The 25,165-nt window shown below is 43.8% G+C and overlaps 1 protein-coding gene across 1 annotated transcript in view; it reads right to left on the bottom strand.

Annotated features, from left to right (window-relative positions):
• ARHGAP31 (Rho GTPase activating protein 31) overlaps positions 1–25,165 on the bottom strand; it is an 87,577-nt gene that overhangs the window by 22,469 nt on the left and 39,943 nt on the right. Inside the window, exons 2-5 of the mRNA XM_079973320.1 lie at positions 10,643–10,745; positions 9,518–9,662; positions 3,116–3,198; positions 1,968–2,075 (exon numbers count right to left, since the gene is read on the bottom strand). Coding sequence (XP_079829446.1) covers positions 1,968–2,075; positions 3,116–3,198; positions 9,518–9,662; positions 10,643–10,745 — 439 coding nt within the window. The remainder of the gene's footprint in view (positions 1–1,967; positions 2,076–3,115; positions 3,199–9,517; positions 9,663–10,642; positions 10,746–25,165) is intronic.

Raw genomic sequence — 25,165 nt, 5'->3', positions numbered from 1 at the left:
CAAGGTGGCATGTGTGGTTTTCCCTCTCCCCATTTTATCCTTATCACAACCCTGTGAGGTAGGTTAGGCTAAGAGAGAATGACTGGCCCAAACCCACCCTGTGAGCTTCCTAGCTCTCCCAGCTCCTAGTCCAGCACTCTAACCATGATGCCACACTTAGGTATACATTTGCATTAAAACACAAACTGAACTGAATTTCTCCTCATCCCTAATTGGCACAAGGGACTTTCAGAGGGGCTGGGTCCACAGGAGCTGCAGATACCAGCTCCCACCATAACTAGCCTACCTTGCCAAGGGATTTCCTCGCAGGCCATTTCACTTTGCAGACAAAGCATGGTGTGATTCAGCTGCAGCAGTGCTAGTTACAGCTGGGGCTGGGGCAGCTTAAGCTAATCCTCAGGATTTAGTTTATCTCTGAGTAGAACCATCACATCAAAAAAACATCAAGTGGGGATGGAAGGGAAAGCATCAACTGTGAGCATCGCAACTCCTCTTGGTGAATTTTGTGGGCCTTGTGCTTTTTCCAAATGCCTGTTTCTTGTTCTCCATTGCCTCGCTGGTATGGACAAACCAATCTCTCCTTCCACCCACATCCCCCCTCCCGCCCCCAAACAGAGTAGCAGACAAACTGTTCCTTATCATGACATGCCAAAGTGTTACTGAAGACATTATCTCTGGGCAGCGAATCCTTTGTAAAGTTAATGGCTGGAGTGTGAGATAAAGCACAGAGGGGGCTTTTGCCAGTGGGATAGCCATGTAAGGAAACCACAGCTGTGCCTCCCGCTTCTTTCATGTTCTCCTTGGGACCTATATTTATAAAGGGAATTAGACTCCCATCAAAAAAGAAAGAGGACAATAGATAGAATGAAAGATTTTGAGCTGTGGGTGTTCAGCAGATTTAACATCTCTTGCAGTCATCATGGGACCTTTTACTGCCTTGTTTGCAGTTGCAAAGATTGAGAGAGTTTATCCACCCAGGACTTTGCTATTTATTTTTATTAACAAAATTTATATACCATTTGATTTTTTAAGAAGCACCTCTAAGCAGTTTACAAAAGCTGAGGAAGTTTATCTACGGTTATTCAGCTAGGTGACAATGATCCTTATTTTTTCTTCTGCTATTCTAGTTGCCAGGCTATCACATAAATGAAGCAGGATTCCTCAACTGAGCTGTCTTTAGCAATAGCTCATAAATGACTGTTACACATACACTATGGATATCATTGACCAGGAACTTCATGTCCATAAGACCAGTTGAAACAAATATGACATGTGACTCTCATTTATTGTGTTGGGTTGTTATAAGTAGAAAAACCCATCAGATATTTCTATTTTTCATAAAACACTGCAAAACTTAATTGTGGGAACTGGTTGCGTTCCAGTTGAACTGCTAACCTAGCAGTTTGAAAGCATGCCAGTGCAAATAGATAAATAGGTACTGCTGCAGCAGGAAGGTAAACAGCCTTTCCGTGTGCTCTGGCTTCCGTCATGGTGTTTAGTCATGCTGGCCACATGACCCAGACAGCTGACTGTGGACAAACGCCGGCTCCCTTGGCCTGAAAGTGAGATGAGCACTACACCCCATAGTGTCCTTTGACTGGACTTAAGCGTCCATGGGTCCTTTACCTTTTTACCTTACAGTTGAATTAAGCATTAGCTGAATTAAGCAGTAGCCCATGCACAGGGTTGAAGGCAATGGTGTCATCCTGCTGGTGCTGTCTTGTTGGGGTGAGGCGCTGGTGAGGTCAGATGGGTTCATCAACCCAAGCACCTCTGACTTTGCTCCCTTCCTGCCGCAACCAATGCAGCGCTGTTGTCACTGAGAAAACATCACTGCTTCCATACACCCTGGCAAGCTACCACTGGCTGGATCACTCTAGCCAGTTCTTAAACTTATCACAAACTCTAATAGACATTCTTAGTGCTCCCTGCATGGCGATGTGAAAGAATCAGAGCGTCTACTGTACCTGAGGAGATTAGGTGCCCACACTAAAGCGAGGTTCCTGGTGTGCATGTTGGTCGTGCTGCTGAAGGACGCTAAGTGAGTTAGGTGCTTGCTCAGGTATTCCAGGGTCCTGCAATGGTGTGACAAAGATAAAAACAAAACACTCACATTGAGACTTGCACATGCGGTTATGTCTTGGCCAACTGGGTCTGTTCAGAGAAGACAGATGCCCAACATCCCCAAGCACCACATTAAATGTCTTAAATGAGTCAAGAGCTACAACCCATGACACTCATGCTAGCCCAATAACCTCTCCCTTGCTTCTCCTCCTACCAATCCACCTGTGCCCCCTTATCTCCCCTCTTCACCGAGTTGCCCAAAGACCATGTTGCTCCTTCTCACAATTCTCAACTCTTTCCATCGTATCATGTTTTTGAAAGGAGGTAAGGAAGAAGCAAAGATAATCTACTCTGAATTGCTTGGAAGTCGCATGGGGCTAGCTGCTCATGCTGCTATCCGCCAGTGTCTACTAATGTGAAACTCATAAGCAGGTCTACCAGTGGGGCAGAGCTGCAGCAACAGCACTGCTGCCGCTTACCGAGACAGTGAAGGGGTGGCAAGGTTGGGGCTGGTGAGAGTGCTGGACTGGCTCCACTGGTGCACCATGCATACAGCTTCAAGCTCACCACTCCCTCTTTTGGTAAGTGGCAGTGGCACTGCTATTCAGAGGCTATTGCTGTGGCTCCCCCACCAACAGAGCTCCTGGTTACAAAGCAGAGTTCTACAATACAAAAAATTTAAAGGGTCCCTGACGTCTTTGTTGCATTTTAGAAGTGGGTGTGACGAAATCAGCCACAGCCTCCCAGCAGGTACAAGGAACTGCTAACACCCGAGTAGCTCTGAAACATAAGATCAGCCTTTATTATAGGTAAGACCACTGCACAGAACTCATTCACAATTTGCCATGTGCATTCTGTGGGTTTCTGGAGAGAAGAAGATTCAAAGATAGTCATCTTTCCTTGAACAGGTGAATCAAGTCTGCCTAGTGCAAATAAAGTAGTTGACTCACCAGCTGAATCCCTAGGTAATTCGGGTAACTACCATTAATCATTACTAAGATTGCCCCTAAACCTTAGAAGCCAAGGCTTAGAGGCCAGGTTTCTCTTTTACCTGTAATGAGATGGCGGAAGTTCCTGGATGGCATTTTGAATTTGGACCAGCTGCTCTTCTTCTGGGAAGCACGATACTGCCTCCTGAATAATAGTAATAATAATAATCATAAAGTCAAAGACCTGTAGGACTGAAAAAGACTTCAAGGGTTAATTAGTGCATTACTTCCCGAAAGCAAAAATCACAAGTCAATTATGTCTAAACCAGGAAATTATGATTAATGCCTTCAGAACACAACGGGATATCAAGCCATCTTCAAACCATGGTTTATTATGCTGGCTTCTAACCATCATTTTGCTGAAATGATAAAATGATAGTTCATGGGAAAACTTCCTAACTTATTTCCTCACTTGTAGCAAGGGAGGAGGGTAGGAATTGGGTACATACCCAAAAGGCCTCTTAAGCTGAGACATGATTGCCTAAATGTGGTCAACATCTTTCTGGCTTCTTCAACTTCCCTTGCCCACTGCACCTTCCATTTGGAGACACCCCTGAATACCAAATATAGGAAACTCAATGTATTATGTGTTCACTTAGCTCACTGTTGTATGCTGCAACTGGCAGAGCTCTCTATAGTCTTAGCCAGAAATCTTTCCAATCAACCTTATGAACTAGAGATGCCATGGACTCTAGTTGCTGCATGGCAACTAGAGATGCCATGGACTGCCATGGACTGCTATGGCTCTTCTCCAGAGAAGTGGCAAGAACCCCCACCTAGGGTACCAATAGGGGATTTTCTCTATTATTGTTGTTGTTGTTGTTGTTGTTGTTGTTGTTGTTGTTGTTGTTGTTGTTATTTCTGCCCTTCACCAATAATTACAACAGGTTATAGCAATTTAAAATTAATAACAGCTAAAACAGATTACTCACACGAATAGTGTGGTCCCTGAAAACCCACATCTCAGGTGTCAAAAGCCAGGATAAAGAGGGGCTATGCAAATAGCAGCTTCAGAGGAAGGATTTCCCCCCTTCTCGAGGCATGTTCCTCATACTTACCACCCCCTCCCCTGTGAATACTGTTTGCATTTAAAGGAATATGCACATTAAAGACAAAGGTGCCATCTCACATCCTGCCTAGTTGGGTCCTGAATTGCTGTTCTCTGAGCATGTCTCCTGCTAGGAAGAAGGCACACTCAAAGCAGTGACTCATGCAGATACATGGGTGGCAGACACACCTGAGGGCATGCAATTCTGCTGCTTCTCTGCACCAGTTGTGATTAGAGGTCCATCATATTTGACTCATCGCTGCTCCGCTGTGGGTGGATACTTTGGGTTTCCTAATTAATTGCTCATAGCACATTAGCACGTCCCTTGCAATGCAGTCATGGGAAATGCTGTTTGTTCCAAGCCAGACCAATGATTCACCCACCTAGTGCTAATAAGAAGATGCTGGTTCCTTAACTGAAGCTCACACTGAACCTTTCACTTTAGTGGGGGGAAACGGGTTGCCCAGAGACAGTCCCTTATTTGCAAAAATTCACTTCTGTAAATCCTCTCTCTTTTATCAGTTCTTTCTCTCTTTGTTTCCTGTCATTTTCCAAACCAGGTATGTTTGCTAAAATGAGAGGCGGAGAGAAGGGGAAACAGCACAAACAGAGAGCAATGCATCACTTTGTGAGCATTGCAGGAAAGAAACCCCCTGCAATGATTTTCTGTATTTTCATTGAGCTCTCTTATAAAGTGTGTCGGGATGAAAGGGAGCAGAAATCTATGCTGCATTAAATATTCACTACCATAATTAGGCAGCTGTATACAGGTAGTGTAATTTGTATGGCACAAGATTGGAGATACTTGCTGTAATAGCACCTTAGGAACGTGATTGTATAGTTTGACAGAGGTGGTGCATTCTGCTTCCCACACACTTCTCCCAGCATCCCATATTACTCAGTATTCCCAGAGTTTAACAAAACTCATAGTTTTCTCACAAGGCAAGCCCTTAATCCCATTTTACAGATGTGATAACATGGGATAAGCCAGTGACTTGGCCAAGCGCAGCAGTGCTGGGATACTGAGAGGAAGATGGGGTCAAAAAAAAAGAATTAGTAGCCTCTGCCTGCCGTTGGCTTTGGCTCTGCCTACTGTTGGCTGGCGCTGTGGGTTAAACCACAGAGCTTAGGACTTGCCGATCAGAAGGTCGGCGGTTCGAATCCCCACAACGGGGTGAGCTCCCGTTGCTCAGTCCCTGCTCCTGCTAACCTAGCAGTTCAAAAGCACATCAAAGTGCAAGTAGATAAATAGGTACTGCTACGGCGGGAAGGTAAACGGTGTTTCCGTGTGCTGCTCTGGTTCGCCAAAAGTGGCTTAGTCATGCTGGCCACATGACCCGGAAGTTGTACGCCGGCTCCCTCGGTCAGTAAAGTGAGATGAGTGCCGCAACCCCAGAATCAGTCATGACTGGACCTAATGGTCAGGGCTCCCTTTACCTTTACTGTTGGCTTTCATTCTGGTAGAGAGATAATTCTGCAGACGCAGGTGAACCTGATTGCAACACTGTGAGCCTTAGTTTTTAATCTGCATATGACATCCAGTATACATTAGTCACTTTTGCAATAAATAAATAATTATGGTAGAAAACCAAGCTACTTAAAGCAGCCTTTGCCAACCTGATGCCCTCCACAATGCCCATCACACTCCGGCCTGTTTTTCCTGGGGCTGGCTGGAGTTTTTAGCCCAACACATCTGGAGAGCACCGGGTTGGCAAAGGCTGCTCTGATTATGCCTGAGGGTAGACTGTATGCCTGGGACCCTTCTAATTTCTGGATCCAGCAAGTGCATAGCTGTCAACTTACAGATTTGAAAATAAAGGACCAGCAGCCAAAATAAGGGACCTGCAGCCTCACCTGTTCCAGGCACTCCAGTCTTCCTGTCCTCCTGCAGTCTGGTGAAACTCATGCTGGGTAGGTAGCTTCAAAAACACTGTCCAACCAACTTTGTAACCAGAGGTTCAACTGAATAGAATCTGAATCACATGCACCACAAGGCCTATGCAGCCTCAACTTAAGATGGCTCCCCGGCCTGGCTTTGCACTGCAAAGTTTGCAGCAGCACGTGCAACAAAATGGCGTCCAGCATTCAAAAACCCCCTCAGCTTGCATTAACTAGCCACACACAAGGCATGGAAGCTCCGCCCCCAGTCGTTCTTAGACTCCCTATTGGGTGAGCAACACAGCCAAGCAACACAGTTGGAGCCTCCCTCCTCCCTGGCCGGCAGGGAGGGAGGGAGAAGAGCTGCTTCCTTTGAAATTTAAGGGACATCATTTAAGGGACATTTAAGGGACATCCATCAATAAGGGACAGCAGCGGGACATGGCACTGGAATAAGCGACTGTCCCTTCAAATAAGGGACACTTGACAGCTATGAGCAAGTGTTTAAATCTAAGGAAGGATTCAAGTTGTCGTAACAGCCAGACACGTTTCTTGGTAACAGCCCTCTAAGTATAAGCCATTAAGGAAGTGGCTCTGTTCTAACTGGTGGTTAGAAAGACTAAGTTGGGAGTTGGTGTGCGTAACATAGAAGTTGGACACAGGCTGCAGGCCGAAGCCTGTGAGACAGAGCCATGCCTGATTTCTGCTGGAATGCAAAGCTGTGGCTGTGGGAGAAGCAAGACCTTCTTGGAGTGTTAATGCTGTGAGTCCCTCCACCATAGGCACAGGCTGCATATATGTGTAAATAAACCATTCTTAGGAAACTTAACCCAAGGTAAGCACCTGGGACACCTGAAATCTTGCACCTCTCGAAGATTGGGTTGGTGTGCAACAGCTGCCTTAAGAGTTGGTAGCAGTAAGACAAGGTGAAGTCCAAAGCGGTATGAGCTTACAGTTCCTTGGTCAATTCAAAAGTGATGAGTGAATGGAAGTGGCGGTTGATGCCCATTAGGAGTGGCAAGGTAGAAAGTGACTAACAGAAGGCGGCAGAGCCAAGTATGTCTAGTTTTGTCCCCACCTTCTACAAAGGCACTACTGAGACTCAGGGGAGGGGAGGAAGCAGGCAGGCGGTGCCACTCTCTGGACTCGATGTAAGGAAGAAAGCAAGCAAGTAGGAGCTGGCTGAAGGGAAACTAAAGTTGGTGGGGCAGTGCCCTATCTGCCCTGTGATGAACCAGCCTCCACTGGGAGAGGGGCCCTTGAAAGGGAAAGGTCACACCAAGGGACTGGTGTTATGGTGATGGGCTGCATGGTCAGTCATGACAAGATAGAATGCTGCTCTCAGTGACAGGGAAGTAGAGAATAGAAGGAGGCAGAAGGCTTCAAATTATGCTCTTATCTCTGAGACCTCTTGGAAGGTGGTTATCCAAACTGCATTTGGACTCTACTGAGTGAGTTCCTGGCTGAGAAAACATCTGGTCAAACAACCGTACTGGTGTTAACTGTTCAGCTAATTGACATCTTGCCTCTGTAATACTTATGATAATTATTACATTTGTTGACCCTATTGCAGGACCAAGGAACAGCTGCACAGTGCAGATTTTGACAACAGAACTTCTGGCCTATTGCTATGGCTCCTCCAATCTGCTCACAACTTTGGAGCTAATCTGTACTCATTTTCCCCCTCCTGAATCAAGTCATTACATTTTGCATTAAAGTTGTTTGAAGATTTCTGCTTGGACAGTTTCCACCTACACCCACTCTCTGCATTCATGGCATGACAATTTTGAACCTGATTTTCCACTGCTGTGCACCTTGACTCATTAACTTCAGCCTAAGCAGGGAGGAGAAAGTAGCTGTGCCACCAGAAAATATGCTGCTTTCACCCATTTTGCACTGGATTAAGTGACAGTAAAAGCCCCTGCTGATAAAATTATAATAAGAATCCACTGGTATAAGAATTGTGAAAGAAAGTTTTTTAAAAAAGAGAAGTTACCCAAGCCCTGCTTGGAAAATTTTTATGAATTGAAATAGTGTATTATGAATTCCCAGAACTGAAGTTGGCTCTGGTTGCAAAAAATGTGTGGAGCCCAATTTTTATTTCATTTTTAAATCTTTGCTATTGCATTGATCTTGTGACCATTATTGTATGGCCTTTATAATTAACTGAAATTGTTTTTAAAGTATTCCTAAAAACAAATTGCAGGCAGTCCTTTATTAGGATTTTAATGTGCTACTATATTCCAGTATCCTCCAACTTCTTCACATCCAAGAAGAAGAAGAAGAAGAGTTTGGATTTGATATCCCGCCTTTCACTCCCTTTAAGGAGTCTCAAAGCCGCTAACATTCTCCTTTCCCTTCCTCCCCCACAACAAACACTCTGTGAGGTGAGTGGGGCTGAGAGACTTCATAGAAGTGTGACTGGCCCAAGGTCACCCAGCAGCTGCATGTGGAGGAGCGGAGACGCGAACCCGGTTCCCCAGATTACAATACTACTGCTCTTAACCACTGCACCACACTGGCTCTCAAGACATCCAAGACCTATCGTTAGTCCAAAAGCAGCTGGAGACCCAAGTATGGGAAACCCTGATCTAGTCCAACCTCCTGCAATGCGGGAATCTTTTGCCCAACGTGGGGCTTGAACCCACGACTTTGAGATTAAGAGTTTTATACTCTGCCAACTGAGCTACTCTTCCTATAGAAGAATCCTGTCCAAAGAATCCTGAGAACTATAGTGTGTTAAGGGAGCCAGGAACTGCAGCTCTATGAGGAATAAACTACAGTTCCCTGGATTCTTTGGAGGAAGCCATGTGCTTTAAATGTGCTTTATGTATATGACACATGTGTAAAGTGATTTAACAATCAATTCCTCTTCCCAAGGAACTCTGGGAATTGTAATTCTGTGAGTGTGGTTGGGGGGCTCCTGACAACTGACAGCACCTTTAACAAGGCCACTTCCACCTTAAGGAGGAGGTGGGGTTGCAGGTACTCATGACCCTTCCATGTGCGCGGAGGAGGGGATGTGGACAGTTCCACGTGATTGGGGGGTTCCCAGTTGCGTCACTGCGCAGGCAACCAATCAGGTCACTCCAGGGGTGTGGCCTGCTCAATTTAAGCAGGATGCCGGTGGGAGCTCTCCCCTTTTCACGCTTCCAGGACTCCCTGCAGACAGGCAGGAGTCAGATATAGTAGGTTAGCTCCAATGCCTAAGCCAATACCACTCACAATCTGTAACCAATAAAGTTGTAACCTTTTTTAGCCCATTAACCTAAAATACTGGTGTCAAGTGTCTTTATTCAACTTTGGGGGGGGGCAGGACCTTTCTCATGCAAACTACAGCTCCCAGAATTCTTTGGGGAGGCCATGAATGTTTAAAGTGATATCATAGTGCATTAACTGCATTGTGTGAACATGGCCCTGGACTTCCAAAAATGACAGTACAGCCTATAAGGAAAGCCCACAGGTGATAAAAGTGTGGTGTGGGGCAAAGGGTGGAAGAGGCCTGTCAGGAATGGAGACACAGCAGAAAACATCTCACCGTGAATTTCTTGTAGAGCTCATACGTGAGGAGGGGATTCGGTAGCTCCCTGAAGTATAACTTGCAGAGTGAGCCCACACAGTGAATGTCCTGGAGGTAAACTTCCCTTGTCAGGTCTGGGCATTGATCTGATCCAAACTCTTGCCTGAAACAACAGAGATGGAGGAGGTACAGTGGGTTTAACGAGCAAGAGATGGAATCAATTTGCATCTTGATTTCTGCCCAGACAAAGGCTAAAAAAGGTGTACTGATTGGGCTGCAAAGATCTGATAATGTATTACCTCAGTGACGGGGAACCTGCTCAGCACCGAGAATCACCATGGAAACCTATCATAACCTTGAGGGCTGTATGGATTCTGCATATGCTAGTTAGACATCATTTCCATGTTTTAACTGCCATTTGCATGAAGATTATCTACGATAAGCCACCGCCGAGCTGGTGGCCACAATTTTGCAATGGTCTTAGGGCTGGTTCACAGAAGGCCCAATTACACACGCTGTACACACGCGCCTTTGCAGGAACAGCCCATTCAATTTGTGTTCTTTCTCCCCCCATTTTTATTTTAGGAATGGAGAGAGACCTAGCTGAGTATATTCATAAGCAAGTTAGCACCGTCTATCATCATCCATTCACCCCTTTCCTGCAGCAGGAAACTTGAGTGAGGGTTTAACCTGTAACGTACATATATAGGCCTTAGTTATACTATAAGGGGGAAAGGAGCAGGGCAGGATTTACTCCCATAATATAACACCTATAAAACACAGAAGCCATGAGGATAAACCTCAGGTAGATCTTCAAAAATAACGAAATGAGCTTCGAAGAAAGGAATGAATTTTCTCAAAGCCTGTGCTCTATGATCCAGAGTCCATCTGCACAGGAGGGCAGTTGGACACATTGGTAATCTGCATTGCAAATGCCCTGTAAAGTTCAAATGACTTAGCTCTGGTTATAACTCGTTTATCGTGAGCTTTAAGGCTACTCTGGAGTTGGCTTGCCATAGTCGGGTTGCTATCTATCCACCGAAAGCCAGCCACCCTCAATCCAGGCATGTTCATATGCTGTTCTAACGCAATGGATGGTTAACACTGGGCCTTTCTTGCATTTGGTTCTCTTATTCACCTCACCTCAGTTTCTGGATGTTGGACGTCACTCCAGAAAGCCGGTAGATTCCGTCCACAATTCCATGTGTCTCTATGAACTCTGCGCAGCTCTTCAGTACCGGGGGAACTAGAAAGGAAGAAAGGAAGAAAGGAAGAAAGGAAGAAAGGAAGAAAGGAAGAAAGGAAGAAAGAAAGAAAGAAAGAAAGAAAGAAAGAAAGAAAGAAAGAAAGAAAGAAAGAAACAAAGAAAAGATTCAGCACAAAAGGGAGGTCTTTCCCTGGGGTCCTCAGCTTGAATTGCCTTTTATGCCATAATATAATCATTTACAAGGGTGGCGCTGTGGTCTAAACCACTGAGCCTCTTGGGCTTGCTGATTGGAAGGTCGGCAGTTCGAATCCCCGCAATGGGATGAGCTCCCGTTGCTTGGTCCCAGCTCCTGCCCACCTAGCAGTTCGAAAGCACGTCAAAGTGCAAGTAGATAAATAGGTACCACTCCGGCGGGAAGGTAAACAGCGTTTCTGTGCTCTGGTCTGGTTCACCAGAAGCAGCTTAGTCATGCTGGCCACATGATCTGGAAGCTGTACGCTGGCTCCCTTGGCCAATAAAGTGAGATGAGCACCGCAACTCCAGAGTCGTTTGCAACTGGACTTGAGGTCAGGGGTCCCTTTACCTTTTATGATCATTTACAATGGCCAAAAGCTGATGAATAAAGAACATAAAGCTTTATTATTTGTTGCATTCGTATGCCACCCAAGAACAGAACAATCTCTGAATGGCTCCCAATAAAAGAGGGAGGTCATTTATTTGCAGTATTTATAGTCCACTCTTCATCAAATGCTTTCTTATTAAAGTAATAAAAATAAACCCAGAAAAAAATATACAAAATAACATCATATAAGGAGGTCCAATAGACAACTACCAGTAAACAATCATACAAAGGGGTAAATAAGCAAAACTATGCTGCAACAAAAATATTATTTCCTATTTAACCAAATACTGAGGTAAAAATGAAGAAAACATTCAATGTGAAACAGATTAACCAACTGAAACTTCCAACAATATACTTCATTTATGGAAGCCTACTCATTCCCCTGTCTCTTATACACTATTCCATACACACATGCACAACAACCATAAAATCTAAGGAGATCTTCACACTTGCACCTGCCCAACATACATAAATATGAATTAATACCAAAATAAAAACGTGAAAACTTTGCAAAGAGGCTTATGTCTCCAGGCACTCATTACGAATTCCCTGTATAATTAACCTGCAGTACAGTGGTACACATGTCCACTCAGAAGTAATTTTGTTTGTGTTTATTAGGGCTTGCTACCAGGTAAAGCCGTACAGAATGGCAGCCTAGGCTTTGGTTTACAGTTGGCATTTGGGGAAAGCATAGCTCTTGAGCCTTTAGCAGCTGTGTGGTAGACAGAAATTCAACAGGCTAAGCTTTTCCTAAAAAGGAAATACAATTATGGGGAAAGCTTCACCCGCTCGCATTTAGGCATTCTATTGCATGCATGGCTGCTGGTTTATATTTGGATCCTCCATTCCACCTGCAAAAGAGGACACAAATTTGCTTATGTTACAAAGCCTATGCAAATTGTATGCAAATTGTATGTGAGGGGGTGAGAGGGCCCAATCCACAAACAGTGCTGGCACCCTGGCTTTGGCACACAACTACAAATATTGGAACCAGCATGACGTGAAGTATGGATGGTACAATATAGGTGCTCACATTGTTTCTTCTCGCATATGGCTTATGCTGTCTGCATAAAATCTGCGTTTTCCTACATCTGTGTCACAGGCAGGAAAGAAATGTGTTCAGGTTGTTCATTTGAGTCAAAGGTCTTGGGATATGCTGATTAAACATATCCCAAATGGAGGGGGGGGGGGAACCTGTAGGTAAAATCATCCTTAGATTATACCCTGCCAGCAAACACTAATCTTGCAACTGTAGACCTTAGCTTCATATTATTTCATTATTATTATTATTATTATTATTATTATTATTATTATTATTACTACTACTACTACTACTACTACTATTTCAGGCTTCAGTGAAACAAATGGAGTAGGTCAGCTCAATTGAAGATAAAACAGTTACAGATTAAGAGCTCAGAAATCCTGAAAAGTACATTTTATAAACTGACAGGATCTACATCGACAGTTTTCTACTGTCCATAAACCTGTCATCTGAATAATGCGGCTATCAAGAAAGAAAAATAACAGTCACAAATCTGAAATCGTTGCAAATCATTTCTTTCCTTACAGGACTACTCGGTGAGAGCATAAATTCGCAGCAGGAAATGGGATTACACTGAATACTGAAACCTCTTTATTTTATCTTATGCAGAACACATATTCTCTTAAGAAGCAACTTAGGTCAACAATACCCTCAAGCACTGTGAATGAACCTCACCCAAACCAGTTTAAGGAGGCTATTTTCATCCACCCTACAAACAGAATCAAGGTAAGAGCCAGGTGGAATATACAAATTGCTTCCTTGAGTTTTCTTTCAGATGCCTGCATTTCCCCCTTTTCCTGTTCAGTAAAAACCAGCCAGATTTCCTAACTTGATCTCTTTTAGGAGGACACACTTAAATATGCCACAAACCCTGGTCTGGAGCCCTGAACTATCCTGCTGTTTCAGGTACGGTGGAGGAAAGTATCCTGTCACCAACCTTGAAGTAAGATTCAGCTGCCAGTCCTGTTGTCTTCTGTACATGGAATGGGGAAAGGACAACATCTTGGCTTTGCAGCAAAATTTCAGGGACTAATCCTGGCATCAAGGGACACAGGAGGTGCCTGGCACAACCTATAGATAACCCTGAAGCTACACTAGGCCTTGTTACGCAGGCAAGGGTACCGTGGGCACATTCACAACGTATATTTAAAATGCTATGATACCACTTAAAATGCAATGATACCTGTCAGGGACTGGGCAGAAGAGGAATGGTGGAGACCGCTTTCCCATCCTGACCTTTCCAGGGAGGAAGAAGAGGAAGGCAATATAGATTTACAAGAGGGGTTTGAGGGAGGTCACAGCTCAGAGGCAGATGAGGGGAAAGTTGGGAAATCATGGGAGAGCCAGAGCAACACCTGGCTGACACGTTGTCATTAGAAAGTATTCCAGACCCTCCATCTCCCAGAACCCAGTGAGCCTTAAAAGTAGGAGAGCAAAGAGCTCAAAGGCAGAGGACGCTTAGCAGCACCAGTGGGAGAGATGATGAGATTGACAAATGAAGAAACGGATTGGAGATTCACTCGGGACAACACCATTATCCAAGAGGCTGGGTTCTATAGCATCTCTCTGTAAAGATTGAAATAAAAAAGGACGGTAAGAAACTTTTCCTTGTCTTTATACTTTCCTGGGCAACCAGCTGGGAGCGACTAACAGCATGCTGACAATACCACAAGTTATGGCTTGCCCCCAAAGAATGATCAGAGCTGTCGTTTGTTGACGGTGCTGAGAGTTGTTTAGAAGATCCCTGTTCTCAGAGAGCTACAATTTCTAGAGCTTTAACAATCAATCCTTTTTCCCAGGGAATCCTGACAATTGTAGCTACTCCTCCCAGAATGCTTTGGGGGAAGCCATGACCATTTAAAGTGGTATCATAGCACTTTAAATGCCTGATGTGAAGCATTCTGGAACCACAAGTTTGGGGTGGGTTAGAATGGCATCACACACAAAAACTATATTCTCCTTTCCCAATTCGACGCTTTCCACATCATGGTTGCTGCTCCCCTCCAACCTGACAAGAGAGATCTTTGTTATTCTGGTGCCAATTTACTTTGCTTTCATCATCCTTTACCCATCTTCTTTCTAGTTTGCCACAGCCTTGACTTGCAATGCCAAATTTGGCATTCCAACTCTACACTTCCCACACCACTGCAGCCAACTCCCTCCCCTAACCCCACACACACCATTTCCTGCTCTCCCAGTCCTTGAACTCTACAGAAAACAGCCTATTTTGTCAGACTATGCAGTGGTTTTGTGATGTAAAAAAAAAAAAAAAAAATTCCACCAGGGACTCGTTTTTGCTTCTGACCAAAAATTACAGTCCTGACCTCAAGTCCCTGGAGATGAAAGGGCTATGCATCAATTTCCTGCAGAGCCCAGCTCCTCAGTGCATTGATTGTACGAACGAAGAATACAAAAAATGTTCTCTTTCAGGAGAGCCGAAATCCAGAAGTAGCTTTGCTCTGTGACACATTAGGTAGTGCTAGCAGGAGGTAGGGTTAAGATGGTAATCACTACATGGTAGGTCCTGAGATAATTTATTTCTGATTAGTCTGCAGAGGTCCTGTGTGGAAAGAAAACGAAACTCAGATCCATTTGCAGCAAGATCCGCACATGATACGTGTGGAAATGTAAATGGAAAATTCTTGAACTTTGAATAAGAACTTTTTAGTTGTTTCTTTGGGGGGGGGGAGAAGAAGGAGGAAAGCATATGTAGGCAGCGGGGAGGAAAAGGGATGGAGCTGGATGTCCCAATCTTCTCATGTCTATAATTGAAACCATATTCAAGGCTTGGAAGAGGCAGCTGGTGTCACACAGTTTCTGCTAGTTGTGCCAGGCAGCCAAAATGTCCTCATTTTACAACTACAATAGAAACCAGATGTAGAAGAAAGGGAGAGTGTGGACCCCCGGCATCAGCTGGGAGGGGGGGAAATGAGTTGCAATGAAAACATTTCTTTCTTTTATTAAAAAAATAAAATCAAAAAGTTGACCAAGTGTCATAGAAACACACCCCCAACCTAGGTATTGTGTGATAACACATGTATCATAAACATGTCCTGTTAAACCCAAACATTTCCCACTCTTGTCTATCTTCTTCCCATCTCCTTTGTGGTATGGGTGCATTTAATATTCCACAGCCTCCTGCTTAACAATGTTAGATAGCATTTTTCACTTGTTTCCCTCCTGTATACAAAAAATAAAAGCACTTTCTGTAAGCTGCTCAAATCTGTTTTGAATTGCCAGTTTCTAGAAGCTCGGAGTGCAGGGATGTAAGGAGGTCGCAATTTCTGTTCTGGACTGCATTCATCACCATTGGTGCTGCTTCCGTTCAGCTGCAGTTTGGTTCTTGCCAAATACTACATTATTCCTCTTGCTGTCTGCTATTTAATGTAAGTCATAGAACAATAGAATATTGGAGGTGATACCAAAGTTCATTTAGTCCAACCCCTGCAATGTAGGCATAATAACAATAATTTTATTATTTATACTCCGCCCATCTGGCTGGATTGCACAGCTCAGTGTAAAGGAAATGTCAAAACAATGTTTAAAAAAGTAATTTATTACATATCATTTGTGGACTTAGAAACAACAACAACGATGATGATGCTGTGAATGAATACTGATCGTATTTGCTGGACCAATTTCTATCCTGACCGTAGACACACACACACCCCCAGAGAGAGAGAGAGAGAGAGAGAGAGAGAGAGAGAGAAGCGCACAAACTGCAGCAATTTCTCTTTACTTCCTTTTCAGTTTTCATCAGAGTTCTCTGACATTCCTATTTGAGTTTGCATTTGATTAGGCTCTGGCTGGGCAGCTGAGCAAAATATTAAGCATATAAACTATGAGCAAAATATTAAGCACCTGAATGATCTCATTAGGATCCAGGTTTCTTACATTTAATGTTAAGCAATTCCAGCAAAACATGGAAAGAAGCACCGCTCTTGCTGCAGACTTTTCAGGGTGCGAATGGCACCCTGGAACGGATTGTGTCTGCAACTAGATGTACCACTGTATATATTAATCAACTTTTAGTTTCAGAAGTCTTCATGGAAGTCTTCATGTCTCCCATGTGGTGTAGTGGTTAAGAGAGGTAGACTCGTAATCTGGTGAACCAGGTTCACATCTCCGCTCCTCCACATGCAGCTGCTGGGTGACCTTGGGCTAATCACACTTCTTGAAGTCTCTCAGCCCCACTCACCTCACAGAGTGTTTGTTGTGGGGGAGGAAGGGAAAGGAAAGGAAAGAAGTCACACTTCTTGAAGTCTCTCAGCCCCACTCACCTCACAGAGTGTTTGTTGTGGGGGAGGAAGGGAAAGGAGAATGTTAGTCGCTTTGAGGCTCCTTCGGGTAGTGATAAAGCGAGAAATCAAATCCAAACTCTTCTTCATCATCATCTGCAATATTGTACCCGCTTTAACATTTCAAATTATATTATAACGTGTTCTGAGTCAATGTGGCTTTTGTGCAAAAAAAAAACCTTTCACTGGTTATGAAGTATACCTCCACTTACTACTACCATTGGTGTGCCATCTTTCAGTAACAAGTCCTGCTCGAGAAATCAGGCCTACGTCCTTGTAGCTCACTCAACCAAAATCCCAAATCTAAACACACACGCCCACACTTACAGTAGGACATAAATCAAACCTTTATTGCCTATTGATGATAACCTTGGGACGAGAACCTTGTAGTAGAAACTAGGAAGCAGGCGTCCAAACAAAATGTTATCTCCACATTTTCTTATGCAGTTTACTGCACCATGGTGATATACATCCATTTTACTGCACATGTAGCAACTTCCTTGCTTTAGCTTCTTGCTTTCTTTCTTTTAGAAGAAAACAGGAATTTGTTGCAAGCAATAAATATTTCATCAACTAGAGCTGGAAACTTCACATATTTACTTCCTAATTTGAAGGTCCTTGGACAGTTTAACTGAGAATTGTCATGAAAATTTACCTTTGGTCTTACATTAAGACAGCACACCCCGCAGTGTGTAATGCATTTAAAAAGTGCAAATTCTATAATGAGGCAAATCAGATCTATTGCATGAAACAGGGAACTGGTGACCTATAAACCACTATGCCTTTTTGCACTAGAACAAATTATTTGGAAAGGCCTTCAGAGTTGCCCCATAAAAGGTATGCCTGTTTATGATGAATGTTTACCTATTGTAGATTCACACACACTTGGGAGGAAGATACATAGCAAAGGTCCTTATGGGGCAGATGAGAGACTACTAAGGACTGGATATGTCCCGTTTTCCTTTTAGACAGACCCACTGAGATCAGAGGATGAGACATGTCAACAGAACAGTGCGAGCGGATGTCTGCTCCACAGTGCCGTATGTAGACAAAGGCCTTCGTTCTCCACAGCTGTCAAACCAACACCTTTCACCAGCATTGCATTTAGTTTCTAAATGAAGGGGGGGGGGGATAACATGGACCAGCCCTCCTCTGCCAATGTTTACTTTGGCCAGGGTGGCTGGGCTGCTGGAAGTTCCAGGCACCTGTGTTTGAACAGGGAGATAGCTAACCAACATCAAACGGATTTAAAAATGAATCTCCCTTTTAAAACTTCCATGTTCACTTCCACTCTGGCTGCCCCGCGCTCTGTTTGGAAGATGAACAGACAGGTCGACACTGCTGTGATCCTGGACTATCAATGTAGCAGGTACTATTGCATCAGCCTCCTGTACTTTCCCACTTCATTTTGTTGGACAAGTTGCTACAACACCGTGAGGCTTTCTGTAAAGGAAATTGAGCCGTTTATCCCAATACTTAGATGGCAAGTGTTAGAATTCCTGCTGATCCACCAGCAAAGTTATTTTAAAGCACAAGTCTAATAATGACCAGCAGACATGTTCAAGTACTTTATTAGCTCTCAGGGCTTGCCCTAGCAATAGGGGAGAAATTTGACGCCATTCAAATTCAAAGGCAAACCTACCTAATCTGCAATTTCCGAAACAATCTGAGGACCCAGAGGTAGCCATTCTTCGAAATTCGCACATCTCCCAATTTTGCCATGCTGTTCTCTAAGCAAGCAACGGGTACAAAAATGCATACACAGGGATGAAGTGTGTGTGAAAGGGCATACATCTGTGAAAAGGGGAAATGGCTTTGCACAAATGTGCAAAATTGGCAAAATTGCATACATGCATGTATATATGAGAATTTTATATCAAAATGCTGGTGAATTTTCATAAAGACTTTTTTTTTTTTAAGCAAAGCAATGTGCAAATGTGGAGAACTGAAGATTGGAAAAATGAGAAACCATGTTTGACAGATTTACCCATCTCTTTCTTGACCGGAAGATACAGGGGTTTAACCTCTTTCTCAGAGTCTCCAGCAGAAAGGTCACAGGGGCAGCCATGTATTCCCCGTCAACTCCCTCTGGGAACGATGGCATGTCATCAAGTCCTCTTGTTCCCAGAGGCACTTGCTATAACGTCGTTTTGAACATGTGTGGCGGCGGCGGCAGCACTAGCTAGGCACTTGTAGGCCACTGCAGTTGCTTTTGAAGGGAACCAGGAAGACAGAGTTGGAGAAGGATCCCTCAGGTCACTTTGCAACCCATTAATGGATTGTGCACATTTCTCCTGTTAATCTGTATGCAAAGAAGGTAAATCTACTTTTAGCCCTGTCCCATCCTGAACCAGGATGTGCTGGATTTTGCTCCTGGTGACATCCTACTGGGTTTCATGGGCATTTAGTGACAAATTGCTTGTTGTTTTTATTCCCACTGTATTTTTATTTGCCCTGGTGTTTCTAGTGTTTTATGTAGACACTCTACATTTTAACTTGACACTTGCTTTGAAATTGTTCACAACGAAGAGTGTGGTTGATGTGCTTTTCGTAAACGAATAATAAATATATAAATCAGCAGAAATTCTACCACAAAAGTGCAACCCCAGGCACGATTCCAAGGGGTTTCAGCTCCATCAAGCTCAGTGGGGCTTACTTTACATGCTGATGACTGTGCTACACATTAGCCTGGATGCTACATTTCGGGTCATCACATCACATTCACACTGGGGTGCATCTGGGACACATTTCAGATATATTAGAATCAGAATTGGCAGGCTATGAAGCAGGCCTTAAGGAACTGTGCTGGGGAGAGCTCTATGGGCGCTCTCCCCAAATTGTCTGCTTCTGTCCTAATTGATTCCTTTGCCTAAGTTCAGCCCCTGCTTACATCACCTGTTTGTGTCAAGAACTCTTAACAAACCACTTCCTCTTTTTCTCATTGCATGTACATTGCTTCCTTTCAGTTAAGTCGCCATAGTGACCCATCGTTGCTGTACCTCCCTCCCACCAGATCTCCCACACGCATTATCCCATTGATCTACATCATTATAGAACTTAGGAAGGCTTGCGCTGATAAAATTTCAGAATGATACTTGACGAGTTCAGTTTAAACTTCCAAGGCACTCACAGAAAGAAGTAGCAAAAATTGGAAATGCACACACAAAGCAGCAAAAGTGAACAGGGGAAATTATAGTTCCGGAAATTTAAGAAAAGCAGGATTTTCCCATTCAATTACATGCATAGCTAGACCTTTAAATATACCATTCTGAAACATATCTATACTAAAGCTTTCACTAGAGTATTTGAATACCTAATACTTGGAAGTATGAAGCCCAGCTTTTCTCCCACTGAAATCCCTGCTTTCCCCTGGACACTGCTATGTTCTGCGATTTGTTCCTTGTTTTGTTTTCCATTTTGCAGACCACAGGCACAAAATCTATCATAAGGGAAAACAAGGCCTTTTCTCTCCCCGCTATCTCTGCTCCATGTCAGACCAGGTAGCGCTTATCATTTCCTCTCTACCACACACAGCAGCGTATATTCATTTCCTGCTAGCTAGCTCTAAATTACTGGCAGACATTGTTTCAGAGAGCTCTCTCTCTTTAAAGCAGCAGTAGTTGGGCTGCCCAGGGCTTCCTGTTGATGTCAGGTCCCACTTCCTCTTAAAGCAATGGAACTTCCTGTTAGCATATGTAACCTTTTCCATGAGAGCCATTTGCCTGCAGAGGAGATAAATAAATAATAAAAGAAAATAGTGGAAATAGTAGGTAGGTTTGACTTGCCTTACATTTTCACAGGAAATCGATGGCTCCCCCCTGTTAAGGGAAAATGATAATATATCCAGAACAGAACAGCTATATCTCTGTGATACCCGTGCTTACGAGTGATTTCCTGTGATTCAGAGTCTGCATCAAAGACTGGTTATAGTCATTGATTTCTCACTATTACAGAATGCAGGAATAACAGAGTTGCCAGTCAAAGGGTTAGTATTACTTGTATGTAAATGTTTTTTTACTAGCATGACTAATTCTCTAGTGGTTCCCAATTAGCCCTTGTTTTTCAAAAGCCAAGCCATAGGCCCTCTACTTTTGAATATTTTGATATCTCTGTGGTAGTTTTTGTTATGTGAATGGTGCAACAGACACCTGGGAGGGTTACCAATGGGGAACCACTGTTATAGAGTATTGGCGGGGAATCTGTGCCCCCCCCCCAGTTGCTGTTGGGTTACAGTTCCCATCACTCCTGATCATTGGCCATACTGACTAAGGGCTGATGGGAGTTGGAGTCCAAGGATATCTGGAAGGCCATAGGTTATCTGACCATTCTAGAGGCTTCCAGTTAATTCTGTGGCTTTAGAAGTACATGCACAGTTCTTCAGGGAGCAAGGCCACACATTGCCATGCTATTAGAGTCCATGTTGCCACGTTGAAAATGGTGTAGAATAACGTTCACCTACACATTTTTGCATCTGCAATAGCAATATTTCAGAAATTTTTTGCACAGAAGTGGGAAAAGTGGGATGAGTGTATATACACACCATTTTCAAAGTGCTTTGAGCCCTTTGAAAAAACTAAGCTCTGCCGCAATCCCAATATGCAACTGCGAATTTAGTTGGTAAAACGCCAGAAGAATCCAAAGTCATTACAGAAGCACATATCCAGCATCTAGGTCCCATCAGAATAAAGAGATGGCTTTAAGCTGTTAAAACAATTGACGTGACCTGTTCAAGCAAGCAGGCCCAACAGAAATTCCAAATGACTAATGGTCTATCCCAGCCTGGGGAAAGCGAGAGTATGCAATTACTGGTGATAGGGCTACTGCTGATTTCATGAACAAAAGCGGACAAGGAAATCAATCATGAAGTGCAAGGTAAATTGAGAGAGGCAATTGGGATGCCAAGTGTGGATGCAAACGATACATCAATCTTCACACTAACTGAATTAGAAGTGGTTCTGAAGGCTTCTAAGGCTGAAAAGGCACAAGCACTTGATAAAACCCATTGCAAGTTTCTTCATCATCTTCGGCCCCATGTCAAAATGCACCGCATTTCTTTAGCTTCTCTAACAGGTGCTTGAAGTACTGTATTACTCCTGATATATGGTAGAAAGGTAAAATTGACTGCAGTACTCCAACCTGGCTAGACTTTAAATGACGCACAAAGTTATTATCCAGTTGTTCTATTACACTGGTTGAAAACTTAAGAGCAGAAGCATTTTCAGAGCTTGCCACACATCTCCACCAACATCTAATTTCCCCTTACTTTGGTGAGGCTTGGGACACCAGGCATCTAAGCCAGAGGACCTGAAGCTATTTTTATTTATTAATTCTACATACATACACCTAAATCCCACCTCTCCTCCAAGCAACTCAAGGTGGCGTACATAGTTCTCCTCACCCCCTTTTTATCCCCAAAACAAGCCTATCTATCATCTAAGCCAGTGTTTCCCAAACTTGGGTCTCCAGCTGTTTTCGGACTACAATCCCTGACTGCTGGTCTTGCTAGCTAGGGATGATGGGAGTTATATAAAAAAGTTGGCGATCCAAGTTTGGGAAATACTGAATTCTAAAGCTCCTATGGTTATTATAAGCAGGTCCTAAAAAAGAGTGATGCCAACATGGAAGAGTCACCTATTATTTCACCTATTACTGATGTTCAGGCTGTGAGTGCTGTATCTTATCTATCCAACACGGCACCACCCAGTAGGGTTGGGGGAGAGATGTGAATCAGTTTGCATTTGCAGGCAAATCTACCTCATTTGCACTTTTCAAAAGAATATGAGAACTGAAACATGGCATCCTTTGAAATTTGCACTTCTCTGAATTTTGCAGAGCAGTTCTCCAGCCAAGTGACATGTACAAAAATGCATGCATTGGGGTTAAACTGTGCATAGATTGAATATATCTGTGAAAGTAATATACGGAACTGCAATATTTCGCTTTGTGAAAATTGCATATTAGGCCAAGTTGCATATGAACATACGCATATTAGGAGAAACTGTACAAGAATGCTGATGAATCATAGAAAAGTTGGAAGAGACCCTGAGGATCACACAGTCCAGCCCACTGCAATGAAGGAATATACAGACATCCCATACAGGGACTGAACCTGCAACCTTGGCATTATCAGCACCATGCTCTAACCAACTCAGCTGTCCAGGCTCCTGGTGAAAACTTTTTGCTTTAAAAAATGCAAACTGATGTGGAAATATGGATAACTGAACTAAAGACTGGAAAAATGAGAAATTGAGCAAAACAGAAATAGACAGATTCATCCATCACTGCCCACTATCCACAAGAGGCTGGGATCAGCAGACTTGGGGGAGTCCCAAGGTTTGCAGATGTATGGCACATCTTTAGAGAGGGAAACCTAAGTGGAGAGGGAACCTCAAAAACTGACAGTGGTGACTGAGCATGCTTAGTAGCCCTGGAATGCTGAATGACTGTTGGAAGAGAAAAGGTGGAGGAGGAACTCAAAGAGAGTGGCTGGAAACCTGAAGAACAGTTCCCCCTGATGCTGCAGGTTCTATTGTTTTTTTTCCCATTCCTCAAACCAGACACTGTAAAACAAAGACATGTCTGGTGCCAAACTTCAATAGGTCCTTGGCATGGTGCTGCAGATGCCTCTCTAGACCTCTGGTCCTCTGCTACGGCTTGTCACACACTTCTTTGAGATGTATTTATCTGGTTGGCAGCTGTGATGGCGTTGTTTGAATGGGAGCCAGGCCTTTGCTTTGATCTGTTGTGAGCTGTCATCATCTTAGATTGCCCAAACTGCTGTGCTTGGGGCTGGGCACGGCATTTTAGGCAACCTAAGAAGGAACTGCCTACAGCAGAGCCCACCAGCAGCTCAGTTCCCATCCAAAAGCTATGTGGTTGCCTGTCCGACAGGATAAGGTGAGTGACTGCAACCCTCAAGATCCCCAGGTAGCACTGCTGCTTGCTGCCACTGCCAGTCACTCAGCTGTTATGCCTGGAAGTGAGGGTAGTGGTGCTTTTGGATGGGAGGAAACAAAGCCACCACTCAGCTCTGATGGGTGAATGGCTGGTGGTAGCAAGCAGCAGCACATGGTATGGCCCCAATGGCCTTTGCAATGCCAGGTGGTGGTCCACAGTGTTTGGGTGAGTGGGGCTGGACTTGACTGCTCAACCACCCCAGGGCCTCACCTGATGTCTCCTTCCAAGTCCCAGGAACATCAACATGTGCCCAATCATGCCAGCTTTTGATGCCAAGGCTGAAGACAAACTTCAGCAAGAGAGAGATCTACTATGTCAATAAATCTATGTACAATAGGCAGGACTTATGCGTCAACACTACAAAAAAGCAACTAGAGATAAACAACAGGGAATGGAATCACCTTCATTGCTTTTAAGCTTCCAGGGGTTTTTAAGCTTCTTGTTGGTTACTATTAGAAACAGAATGCTGAACTCAATGAACTGTATATGCTCCAGCAAAGCAACTCTTAATTTTTGCCAGGCTGCCAACTCAGGAACCTTTTAAACTATGACATTACAAGCGCTGATTTGCCCTTCTCAGCAGGAGATGCATTACTATGCTTATCAAGCAAAACTGTGAGACAGAAAGCCCACTAGATGCTGTGCAAGGGGTTTATGAGTTTCTAACTCTACCAATCTGCTAGTAAATTGCTCTAACAGACCCGGCATTTGACAACGATGGATTTACATTGGCTCACAGAGCTGGATCATTATTTTATGTAACAACCATATTCTCCATCCAGCTTTCCAACCACACCTAATCCTAGAATTGTAAAGTTGGAAGGGACCACAAGTACCATCTAGTCCAACCCCATTCAGTGCAGGAATCTTTTGCCCAATGTGGGCTCAAACTCACAACCCTGAGATTAAGAGTCTCATGTTCAACCAACTGAATTATCCCTCATCGTGAAAGCAATATGATAAAAGTATATGAAACACATACAATTGCTTGGTTCATACATAACAGGAAATGATGGCTTCCCACTACGAGAACAGCCATGGTGAGGCTTCAGGCTTGCTGGCTCCTCTCTTCTTTCATGATGCAGACAAGCTTTTGGTTTCAAACTATCCACAGTTGCCCACAACATCTGAGCTTGAAGAACTGTGGATTGTTTGATCAATGCTTTCAGAACAAGCTAAGATCTGAAACCATGGTTTCATGTTGACTTGTTCTCAAGAGAACTAGGTAAAGGTAAAAGACCCCTGGATGGTTAAGTCCAGTCAAAGGCAACTATGGGGTACGGCATGCATCTCGCTTCAGGCTGAGAGAGCCGGCTTTTGTCCACAGACCGCTTTCCGGGTCATGTGGCCAGCATGACTAAAATGCTTCTGGCACAACAAAACACTGTGACAGAAGCCAGAGCACACAGAAATGCTATTTACCTTCCTGCCACAGCAGTACATATTTATCTACTTGCACTGGTATGCTTTTGAACTGCTTTTTGAACCATAGTTTTAAACTATGGTTAGTTTAAACTGAAAGCAAAAGCTTTCAATCTTC

The sequence above is a fragment of the Podarcis cretensis genome, assembly GCF_951804945.1.
Source record: "Podarcis cretensis genome assembly, chromosome: 4".
Lineage (NCBI taxonomy): Eukaryota > Metazoa > Chordata > Lepidosauria > Squamata > Lacertidae > Podarcis > Podarcis cretensis.
The sequence above is the reverse complement of the archived record's forward strand: the minus strand, read 5'-3'. Positions and strand labels throughout refer to the sequence as shown.